The sequence below is a fragment of the Symphalangus syndactylus genome, chromosome X (assembly GCF_028878055.3).
Source record: "Symphalangus syndactylus isolate Jambi chromosome X, NHGRI_mSymSyn1-v2.1_pri, whole genome shotgun sequence".
Classification (NCBI taxonomy): domain Eukaryota; kingdom Metazoa; phylum Chordata; class Mammalia; order Primates; family Hylobatidae; genus Symphalangus; species Symphalangus syndactylus.
The window spans coordinates 116,466,742-116,478,825 of record NC_072447.2 but is presented as its reverse complement, the minus strand read 5'-3'; the positions used below and the strand labels follow the sequence as shown (position 1 = coordinate 116,478,825).

At 43.2% G+C, this 12,084-nt stretch overlaps 1 protein-coding gene across 3 annotated transcripts in view; it reads left to right on the top strand.

Moving 5' to 3' along the window:
* The window catches only part of AMOT (angiomotin), a 65,948-nt gene extending 54,271 nt beyond the window's left edge, over positions 1 to 11,677 (top strand). For all 3 annotated transcript variants that reach the window (XM_063634604.1, XM_063634603.1, XM_055267853.2), the window contains 4 exons: positions 4,018 to 4,140; positions 5,549 to 5,781; positions 6,878 to 7,555; positions 7,888 to 11,677. In XM_063634604.1, coding sequence (XP_063490674.1) covers positions 4,018 to 4,140; positions 5,549 to 5,781; positions 6,878 to 7,555; positions 7,888 to 7,985 — 1,132 coding nt within the window. In that variant the 3' untranslated portion in view covers positions 7,986 to 11,677. The remainder of the gene's footprint in view (positions 1 to 4,017; positions 4,141 to 5,548; positions 5,782 to 6,877; positions 7,556 to 7,887) is intronic.
* The last annotated feature ends 407 nt before the right edge of the window (positions 11,678 to 12,084 follow it).

Here is a 12,084-nt window from a genome sequence, read left to right as displayed (position 1 = left end):
GAAATGGTGTAGCTCAAAGATGGTAAAATAGGAATTATTAGCTGTTCAGTAAGATACTAATTGAAGCTAATTATTTAGTTACCTGGAAATATTATAAATAATCACAATAATATGGCCTGAATTAAGGCTCCATATTATTTTGTCCCTAGGGAGTCCTCTCTAGATGCTTAATATAGATGAGGGGAAATTACTACCGAGTAGGAGTCCTTGTTCATTCGCAGAAGAACCAATTTGGCAATGCAGATTTTTAGTTTCAGCTCATAAACAATGAATTTATTTCTGAAGAGCAGCAAAAGGATGACAAGATAACCCACCCAATCAACCATGTAATTTTTATCAGCTTGCATTTACTGAATTAGGTTGCTACCTTTCTCAGAATGTGTAATGTTTCATGTTTATTTTGAGCAAAAGTAAATTCTGGAAAGGAGGAAGTAAAGAAAGGGGAAGCAGAAGGTAGAAGCTGTTCACACACATAATGCATGTCTACCTATTCCCTCTTTGTGGGCATTTCTTAATTTCCTTCCTCTGCTTTCTTCTCATCCTACCTTCTGTCTTAGTTGTATTGTTCTGTGCTCTAGCTTCTCAGTAATAATAGCAATGATAATAACCGCAATAGTAACTCTGATATCTCTAAAATTAAAGTTAGAACTTTGAACAACTTGTTAGATACTGGCATATGGCAATTCTTAAGTCACTTTCACTCCAGTGTACCTAAAATCAAAACCCATTGCAGTGCTTTCCAAAAGAGCCTTTCCTCAGTTTCCTTTCACAGCAAACAGTATTTCATCTTTCCTAGGCATTTGAGTTCGAAATAACAAAGTTGTCCTTCATTCTTCCATCTCCCTAACTCCCACATTGATATTGTCTCCAAGTTGTATCAGTTCTACTTCCTATAGCCTGTTTCCATTTCCGCTGCCACTTCACTGGTGCGTAGTTTCATGATCTGTTGCTGGGATTATTACAATCACCTTACTGACTGGTCTGCCTGATTCCAGTGTTTCACTTCTCTTATCTGTCACATTTCTACGAGAGATAAGGCCGTCTTCCTAAGGCATGGCTTAGATCATTTTATTCCCTTGGAAAGCACTAATAATTTTCAGCGCCTATTGGAATAAAGTCCAAACTCACTGCTGTACTAGTTAATTATTTACTTTTTTCTCTTCCATTGTAAGTTTCCTACAGTTAAGGACTAGTCTTATCCGTGCCTCTCCCCTCTCCAGCCTCCCAGGAACTTCAAACACAGTGCTCCACTTACGTAGAGTTCACACATTAAATAAACAAAACGATGATGCTGATAGGAAAAGATAGGCTTGAAGTTTGAAAGGCCACTAGGTGTTTTAGGAGGTCATTGGTGACATGCTAGAAAGCAGTTTGAGCAATGTGATGGGATAACTTTGTCGAAAAAAAGAAAGAGAAAGAAGACGACAAACTGTTTACTTAAGAATTTGAGGTGGACGATGTCAACATCAGGAATATGCAGTTTGGGGTTTGCAGGTTTTGTTTTCAGATTGTAGCCCAGCATCTCTCTCCTGATGTTCTTAAAGAACGTCTTGGAGTATTGGAAGGTAGCAGGTCAAGTTGCTCGTTCAAATACTGTGCTTGCTTTTGCCTAAGCCATTGGTCTAGTAGCCCTAGTCTTCTAGAAGGAAGATTGATGCTGAGGGCTGCCCTGGCAGCCCTGTCGGAATTCACTAAGTGCCCCACATTTTCAGGCTCCATTCCTGAGGAGTTAACAGTGTCCATATCAATTAGCTGGCAGGGCTCTGAGTCCCCAAAATGGTCTTTTATGCAATGAAAGTGGCAGCAAGCCAGCACTAGTTCCCCCAGTGACAAACCGTATGCTCAATTCCCCAGTGTCCGTAGACACCATGCCCTTTTCAACAGTCCTGGCTTTAAAGCCCCAACCTTCACATTGGAATTCTGCAGTACAGGAATTGCTTCCAGGATTTTACCAAGAGCTGGAATTCTTTCAAGTCAGAATCTCTTGTAATCTCTGTATGTTAGTCTCCTTCCATCTTTCCACCTATGTGATTCATTCTCTCTCTCTTGCTCTCGCTCTCCTCCACCTCTCTCTTTCCCTCCTTCTCCTTTTCTTTGAGAGACAGGGGTCTTGCTGTGTCACCCAAGCTGGAATGCAGTGGCAGAGTCGTAACTGACTGCAGCCTTGAACTCTTGGGCTTAAGCAATCCTTTTGCCTCAGCCTCCTGAGTTATGTGGTTCTCTCTTAATAATAGCTTTGTTGAGTGTTTTGACCATGCCTGACACTGTTTTTACGTGCATACTTTTATCCTCTATGAGATGAAGTTACAAATATTGTTCCCACTTGGCATATGAAGCAGCATGCTTAGAGCAGGTAACTTGACTTTCAGAGGTCATAAAGCTTGTTAGGGGCAGAGAGTACTTGGAGAAGCTGGGACCTGCTGAGTTGTCTGTATTCAGAGCCTGTGCTCTCAAGCACTATGCAAATGCTGCTTCCTCTTGGGTACTCAGTAGGACTACAAGCCAGTGAATTGCACTAGAGAAAGTATAGAATGCTGAGATAGTAAAATATTTTGAGTTTAGCAAATGATGAAAGCCATTGTATTCTTTCCCCTTCTTGCTCTCCAGTTGTTTCATCATTCCATAAATGGTTTCAACCTTGCATATAAGGTACACGTATATTTTGGGGAACAGTAATTTTATAGAGGCTCACCAAAATCCCCAACCTTAATAGCAACTTTCCGCCTCTTTCTCTTGCCTCTTCATCCCCATCTGCACTGGACATAATCTTGAAGCTAAGAGAACATAGTCAGCTGCCAACAGAAAACATGCTTGGAGTTCTCCTGCAGATCCCCATTCTCTTAGGAAGTATAATGAAGCAGTGCCAGTTCATTGTTTTCTCGGCCTATTGTCTGATTTCCTTTAAGACCAATATAATTGCATCAGTATTCTCCCTAATCCTAATAACCCCCCTCACCCCCCCACCACACACACACACACACATGCACGCGTTTTTCCTTATTAATTGGTCTTTGAGTTAATGGCCTGAGACACTTTCAGATGGAACATGATGGTCCTTTATGCAGTTAGAACTCTGGCAAGAGAACAGTCACTTTGTTGGGGTAGACCCATTGATTTGGTGCTAGAATGTTTCAGATGTAGATTGGATAGGAATCGAGTGGGACTGACTTAAAGGCACTATTTATTAGCTCACATGCCCTACCTAATCTTAGCTGATGTGTCTATTGTTTGCTTCTAGTACTCAGGTGTATTTACCAATGTTCATCTGTAGCCATAAGTTACTTAGTATACCCTCTGACTTTCTTGAAAGTCTGACCTTTCCCCCTTAATGACTTCTAGGAGAATAAAATGGAAATATATACATATTCCTTTTTTTTTTTTATTTTTGAGACAGAGTCTCCCTCTGTTGCCTAGGCTGGAGTGTAGTGGCTTGATCTCAGCTCACGACAACCTCCGCTTCCCGGGTTCAAGTGATTCTCCTGCCTCAACCTCCAGGATAGCGGGGATTACAGGCGTGCACCACCATGCCTGGCTAATTTTTGTATTTTTAGTAGAGACAGGGTTTCTCCATGTTGTCCAGGCTGGTCTCACTCCTGACCTCAGGTGATCCACCTGCCTCAGCCTTCCAAAGTGTTAGGATTACAGGCATGAGCCACCATGCCTGGCCCAATATATACATATTCCTGTTGCTTGGCTATGATCTAAAAACTTGAAGGGGCTATCTGCCAGAAGGTTTTGGGATGGTATCTGTTCAGTTCTGAAGGCAAGTCTGTGCATATCTCATCCCTCACTGAGTTTTGCAGCCACTTCTATACTAATAACGTTGCCTTCTACCCTGAACGCTGAACTGTCCTATTTTGGAGGCTCTTATGGGTTAGTTCCCCAGAAACCATCTGTTCCAAATGTGCTTGATTTCAGCTTAGGACTTTCCAGAAAAGCTTTCCTTGACTTAGAAGAAAGATAACACTCATTGATCTTGCTATGCTCCCATCTCATCACTTCCATTTTCCTCCCCAGGGACACAACAGTCATCAGTCACTCTCCTAACACCAGCTATGACACAGCTCTAGAAGCTCGCATCCAGAAAGAGGAGGAAGAAATCTTGATGGCCAATAAGCGTTGCCTTGACATGGAGGGCAGGTAAAATGTTGTTCTGGACCCTGAGGAATCTGAGACGTTGATATAGAGACCAGATAGGATCTTTATTCACAACTAGGAAATCTGATCATGCAGCCTCCCCACTCCACCATCACCCCTGCCAGCTTGTCACTTAAAGGTGTGAGATGCAATGACCTTTACCTTGATAATCTCCGCTAAACATGGAATTCCAGGTAGGGTTTCTGTCCCTTTGGCCTTCCTAATTGCTTTTCCTCTGCCCTCTGCCTGAGCTGAATTGTTGGCATTTGCACTCTGCGGTATTCTTTCTAGCACTGCACTGCAACCCTGTGATACAGCAGATTGCTTAATAAAAGAGTAAAAGAACATCCGCTCGGCCGGGCACAATGGCTCACGCCTGTAATCCCAGCACTTTGGAAGGCCAAGGTGGGCGGATCACCTGAGGTCAGGAGTTCAAGACCAGCCTGGCCAATATGGTGAAGCCCCGTCTCTACTAAAAATACAAAAATTAGCCAGGTGTGGTGGTGGGCACCTGTAGTCCCAGCTACTCAGGAGGCTGAGGCAGGAGAATCGCTTGAGCCTGGGAGGCAGAGGTTGCAATGAGTCAAGATCGTGCCATTGCACTCCAGCCTGAGCAACAGAGCGAGAGTCCCTCTCGACAACAACAACAACAAAAAGAACATCTACTCAAAGTGGAGGTAGGATACCTGATTCCTTTTATAAACACATGATCATTTACTTATTACCTGAAGGTTGTCGCTCATTCATAGAAGATCTCATCTTCCCACTGAGTAAATTGTTTCCATTGACTGAGATTCTTCACTACCGCACCCAGTACATCAGTTCATTCTCTCATATTCAGCCTTTTTTTTCACTGGTACTTTATTGTGACTTACTAAGGTTTAAGCAACAGCTCCTGGATGCTCTGCTGTATCCATTTGGGTGTGCAGAAAAAAGAAAAACATGTTTTAAAAACTAGCACACCATCCCTTGTTTTCCAACTCAGAACTAACTAGATCAACCTTTAGTCGAAAAGATAATGGGAGCTCCATGTAGTCATGTAGTCAATCAGACCAAAATGTGGAGGTAGCAAGAAGGTTTTTTTTTGAGATGGAGTCAGTCTCACTCTGTCACCCAGGCTGGAGTGCAGTGGCACTATCTTGGCTCACTGCAACCTCCACCTCCCAAGTTACAGTGATTCTCCTGCCTCAGCCTCCCGAGTAGGTGGGACTACAGGCGCCTGCCACCACACCCAGCTAATTTTTGTATTTTTAGTAGAGACAGGGTTTCACCATGTTGGCCAGACTGGTCTCGAACTCCTGACTTTGCAATCCACCCACCTCGGCCTCCCAAAATGCTGGGATTACAGGCGTGAGCCACCGCGCCCAGCCCACAGCAAGGTCTTTATATGTTCTTTGTCTTTGGCTCCTAGGATTAAGACCCTCCATGCCCAGATTATTGAGAAGGATGCCATGATCAAAGTACTCCAGCAGCGTTCCCGGAAGGAGCCGAGCAAGACAGAGCAGCTGTCGTGCATGCGGCCAGCGAAGTCTCTGATGTCCATTTCCAATGCTGGATCAGGCTTGCTTTCCCACTCATCCACCCTGACTGGCTCCCCCATCATGGAAGAAAAGCGAGACGACAAGAGCTGGAAGGGGAGCCTAGGTAATGACAGTAAATAAGGAAGATTATAGTCACGTGTTCAAAGAGAGCCCTGAGATAAACACCCATGCTTAAGGAAAAGGGATGACAGTCCAGGTTCTAGAGAGGAAGGTGTACCAGGGCTTTGGGTTTTTTTTCCTCCTGAGACCCCAGTTCCTGGAGCTCATCCACACTTTGAAAGTCTCCCGGTGGGAAGACCGATTGAGGCCGAGGCCTAGAGGACAAGAATCTTGAGTTTCATTTGGGTGTGAAGGAAGATAACTCTAATTTCCTCTAAAATATTCTCAGATTTGGCCTTTGCCATGTGGCACCTTTATCTTTCTCCAAAGCCCATGTGGCCTTTGTGTCGTTCCAAATTTCAAAATTCCGGCATTTCTGTGTTCCTTCCTCGTCTATAATAGGAGAACCCAGAGTTTTAGTTACACTGAATCGTTTGGGTAGCAGGTTTTGTTCCCACAGTGTTGTGACATGAGAACAGAATGTACTTTTTCATTCCGTTCCTGTCCATTCCCTCCCCTCTAATCAAAACCCCAGACATATTGTGGATACCACGAGGCATATTTTTAGAGCCTGAGGAAGGAAGCTTATATATGTTTTTATTTTAACCCTTTTTGTTGCTTTTAATTCCTTTCTTGGTCCTCTGATACTTGTAATATCTTTTTGGTCATGGTGAGAACCCTAGTTCACACAATTAGTACCACACTCAATCTGTGTCAACAGACTTCTTCCCCAGATCCTTTCTTGCTCCCTGGTAACGTGTGGTAATGTTTTCTAAGTGGAGCCGAGTAGGAGCATTCTGACAACTTGGTGGAACCCAATCACCATTGGAAAAATAAAACAGATACCCAGGTCACTTACAGGCGTAATACGTTGTGCCAGGTGATGGATGAGGACCAGAAGGGATCTTCGAAGTCTGTAAGAAACTTTTAGCCATGGTTGGAGGAGCCTCACACACTGATTTCTGGGTTCCCTGGAGGCAAAAATAAATAATTTAGACACATTCAAATTCAGAAGAAATTTGAATGGGAGAACAGGTAATTAGATGTGTGGATTTGAATCACCTATTGTTTTGTAACGTCTGTTCCTCTTTCATTTGTAGGCATTCTCCTGGGTGGAGACTACCGTGCTGAATATGTCCCTTCCACACCCTCGCCTGTGCCCCCCTCGACTCCCCTGCTCTCGGCTCACTCCAAGACAGGCAGCCGAGACTGCAGTACCCAAACGGAACGTGGGACGGAATCGAACAAAACTGCAGCTGTTGCTCCCATCTCTGTTCCTGCTCCAGTTGCTGCTGCCGCCACTGCTGCCGCCATCACCACCACCATGGTAGCTGCTGCTCCAGTCGCTGTTGCTGCTGCTGCCGCTCCAGCTGCTGCTGCCGCTGCTCCGTCTCCAGCCACTGCTGCTGCTATTGCTGCTGCTGTTTCTCCAGCTGCTGCTGGTCAGATTCCAGCTGCTGCCTCTGTTGCCTCAGTTGCTGCCGTTGCTCCTCCTGCTGCTGCTGCTGCTACTGCTGCTGCTGCTGTTCAGGTTGCTCCAGCTGCTCCGGCTCCAGTTCCAGCTCCGGCTCTGGTTCCGGTTCCAGCTCCAGCAGCGGCTCAGGCTTCTGCTCCTGCTCAGACTCAGGCACCAACTTCAGCTCCGGCTGTGGCTCCAACTCCAGTTCCAACTCCAACTCCAGCTGTGGCTCAGGCTGAGGTTCCTGCAAGTCCAGCTACCGGTCCTGGACCACATCGTTTGTCTACACCAAGTTTGACCTGCAATCCAGACAAAACAGGTAATTATCCCCTTTAGCAGGTAGCTTTTGGTTTAGTTCTGCTCTCAAATACAGATTTATTTCTTGTTGCCTGATGTCTGGGCAGAGTTGTCATTTGGACTGAGTTTTTCATGTTCTAAAGGAGAGAGAAGAGAGTCTGTAAATGATTTCTCATCCACCAAGATGGGAACAGGCATGAGTAGAGGCCATTATCTTAGCAGAAGTAAATGAGGGAGGTGGCAGGCAGGTCTCACTTTGCCATTGGCTTGGTGAGGGCTCTGATGGTGTCTGGTTCTAGAAATACGGGTTTTTTCTTCATCCCTAAGTGTTTTCTAACCCTTATTTCCATTTAGATGGGCCTGTGTTCCACTCCAATACTCTGGAAAGAAAAACTCCCATTCAGATCCTGGGACAAGAGCCTGATGCAGAGATGGTGGAATATCTCATCTAAACGGCCAAATCAAGAGCTGCAGATTATCAGCAAAAATGCTTTTAATCATTTTCCCCCTTTTATTGGTTCTTGTTTTGAGGGTGAGGACAAGGGTTGTGGGGAGGGGATGTTTTTTAACAGGACTTTTTATTGGAACAATGTACTACTTGAGTAATATCATGTGAACACCAGTCTATTTTGGTATGCTTAGGGAGTACCTCTAAAGACAGATTAATCAGAATGTGCTCTAAAGCTTATTGTTTGAATTTATACGAATACTGGGACTGTTGACAGGTGGCTATACATCGATGTTTTCAGTGTGCTTAAACTTGTTTAAATTTTCCATACTCTAGATCATGTTTTATTGAAGAGCACAGTATGTGTGGAAGACAGTGTATAACACGTAGTTTGGAAGTGGGAAGCTGGAGAGAATTGAGTGTGTGCTGTTTTGTATAGTTACTATCCTGTGCAGCAGCCGGAGAAAGCTCTCACCTCAGGCTTACAAAAGGGAATAGTTTCAGGAGCTATGTAAGCTGGAAAAAAGGTAGGGAGTTTTGGGGTGCAGAAGGGTGCTGGAGCTAATTTTTTCTTCCAACTTCCCAGCTACCCTGCCCCAGGGAATTGTGTTTGTCTTCATTTCAGTGGTGCTTTGGAAACGGATTCTTTTGGTTCCCTCCTGGAGGTTCATACATTCATATATATGCTCTGGAGTAATTTATGCATTTGGATGATTAATATATTGCTTTCAGATGCTGGGAGAATACATTAACTGAGTGATGCACAACTTCCTCTCTCTTAGGAAGTTAGACCATCAGAGGCCTTGATGGAGAGTTGCATGAGGTGCTATATGCAGACTTTCATGGTCTGTGTGTAGCCATGAACACAGCTTGCTTGCATTTCGTAAGACCAATCAGCTTACTGTTTATTTCTTCTACAGCACAGATTCACTGGCTGGGTCTCCAGTCTCAAATTGCCAGTCATTTGCAAAGTGAGGAAGGATCTTTGTTGACAGGTTGAATGCTTTGAATTTCTGGTGACTACTTTGAAATAACTTGTTTTGTTTGTCAAATTCTAAGCATATGTCTTAAAAGGCATTTTTGACTATCACCTCCAAGGGAATAGCATGAGAAACCCAAAGTACTATGCTGCAGTCAGGGGAGAGGTGGATTGCAGCAGTATCCTCAACTACCTCTTCTCACTGTCAGTGACTCCATCTTGGAATACCTTTGGGAAGCAGCAGGAAATGTGCATGTGGGTAGAGATCAAAGGAGGCAATGGCTCCAAGCCTTGCCATAGGGCTGCCTCCAAGGACACAGAAGGATGCCAGTTGCCACAGGTCCCTGCCCTGTGTCACCTGTCTGCCCTTCATTAAGGTGACAAATCTGCAGATAGCATCATTAAGATCAGTTTTAAGGGGTATAGGGAGGGTGAGGGAAGTGGGGGGGTGTTAGGTAAGGGTGGGGGTAGAGGTTTTGGGATGTCTTAGTTAGAAACCAGATTAATAGAAGAGTAGGCCTGATATATTACATCATGAGCCATAGTGGTGGGAGAGAACTTTAGCAATATAGCCCTACCCCCTCATTTTAGTGATGAGGAATCTGAGAACTGGAGAGGTTCAGTGACTTTTTGAAAGTCATACAACACAGCTAACCATTATGCCAATCACCGCTTATTTTGGGAAACTCTTATCTTTTTTTTAATTCCATTTTATGAAAAGGCATCTTCATGGTCCAGGGAATATGTATCTTGTAAAATGTCCCTGGATGGAGTAGCTTGTCCAGTCTTGACAAACTACTGAATTTCTGTCTTGCCTCTCCTTCAGTGCCTTTTAAAAGGTTTTCCCTTTTCTGATCTGCATTTCAACATCGAGTCACATAAATGTCCCCCTAAGAAACCAATCCCACTTCTTTCTAGGAGATTGGGTATCTTAGATAATCTTTTGCGGTTCCTCTGTGAGTATAGGAATGGTATCTTTCCTACTTATCTTCCAAAGGAATTATTTTGTGTGTGTGCGTGTGTGTGTGTAGAGACATAAAGGAGGGTGATGTGATTTTCAGCTCGTCCTTTCACATTTTCAATAATGAGGTAATCATGTTACATATACATTAGTCCTCAGTTATAAAGTGAATCTCAGATAGAAATTAAAAGTGCAGTTGTGTTAAGACTTTTTCATACTACCCTTTAGTCATAAGGAGAAAAAAAAAAAACCTCAAATAGTAGAAGCAGCAAGTAGCAAACTTCAGGAGAGCTACTTTCTATCCAAATAATTTAAAAAACACTTTTCACCTACTCCTTTCATGGTTATAACACATTGGCAGACTTTTTGCTGGCTCTGGGAGCCATGATTTTAATCACATTCTGCAAGGTGACAAATGTCATACATTCCACATTGTGTGGTAGCCATCTCTTTAGACTCATGTGTTTTGGGGAAAGGAAGAAGTTCTTGGCTGAGTACTATTTTGACCTTTCCAGAACCTATCTGTCCTCTCATACCAGAGACAATTCCTCTCTGCTCAGTTTCCAATCCCGGATAATTTGCTAAAGTAACATTGTACATCCAAGAGAGGGAAGAAGAATATGTCAGTATATTATGCAGAAGATAGATACAGCCTTTTCAGAAGATCTCCACTAGTTGTTGTTCCAAAAATTCAAGTTTATGGGAGAAATCTCAATTAGCCACCTTTTCACAGTTGTGTGGATGTAACATTTGGGGGATCTTTCTGGACTCCTACCTATCTGTGCATTTTACCGGCATCTCAGGAAAGGTGGGTGACCAGGTTGTCTTAGCTTGTACTGCTTGGTGATCTCTGAGGACCTTCTAATTCAGTTGTACCCCAGTGTTCCGTGTATAGAAAAACTTCATTAGGACAAACTTTACTTGATATGAAACTCCTATTAACAGTCTTTTTTTGAAATAAAAGTAGCTTGAGCTTTCTTTTAAAATCATGCATCTTGATTGTTGATTTAATGAAGGATTTCCTTTTAATGCTGCTTTTGAGCTTCAAGGTAATAGGACAGCGGGAACCTAAAATATCTGCCATCATCTGCCATAAGAAAGATACCCAGAGACCCATCATGTTCTCTTCTTGTTGTTACACTGTTGGGTGGGTATAACAATTGGAAAATGAACAAACTGATTGATTGTGCAAACTACTTTTTATGACAAGCCTAAACCCTCATAATGCGGCAGCTTAAAGTGTATACATATGCACTAACTTTGATCAATTCTCATATCTGTTAGCCACACAATCTCCTATTATCTCAATTGCTTATGCGCATGTGGAATATGTTACTTAAAGTGTGCATTCTTACTGAAAATGTTTTCAAAGGAAGGTATCAGCTGTGGGCTAATTGCCACCAATTTCATCCTGCCACGATTCTTGGAAATATATCTTCCAAGTGCCATCCATCATCAGTAGGACAAGTGTCGGGAGTTTGTTTATTTTTTTCCAGTAGCAACGATGGGTTACATGGAGCCATGAAACCTCCTTCTGGCCTCCCTTGTGATTAATGGCATGTGTTTGTAAAATGGATAGCTGGGGTTGGCAGATGGCTAGAGAAGAATCGCCTTTGGTTTAAAATGTATGTGGTCCCCTAATGATTGTGACCCCATTCTGTAATCAACTGAGCTAGTTCCAATAAAGTTAAGCAGGTTTAAATCCACTTTGTGCCTATCTTTTCACTGACAATAAAGTTAGCTATTTTAAAATGCAGTACCGTGTGGAAAATGCTTTGGTGTTTACCCGACAGAGGCTTTATTTGTGCTGTATCAGTGATTACTTTCAATTCAGTATGCAGTGAAATTGCCTTTCAAGGGCAGCGTGCAGCAGAATTTGCATTTGCTTGAAGTATGGAATGTGATTATAGATTATAAAGTATTAAGACAACACCACAGGCCACATGCTCTAATCGGTCTCTTTATATACTCAGGCAGCATATGTTAAAAGCTTTGCATCTTTTTATCTTCTGGTTTCTAGGGATAAAATGATGGCCACCCAAAGCAGAGAATTCATCCTTTGGTTAGCATTTTGGAAGGCCCCTTGATATTCCTTTTGTACCCTTGTTCTGATGCCAATTCATCAGTTTTGGTTGAGGGAGCTTGTTATTAAAAACAAATCAA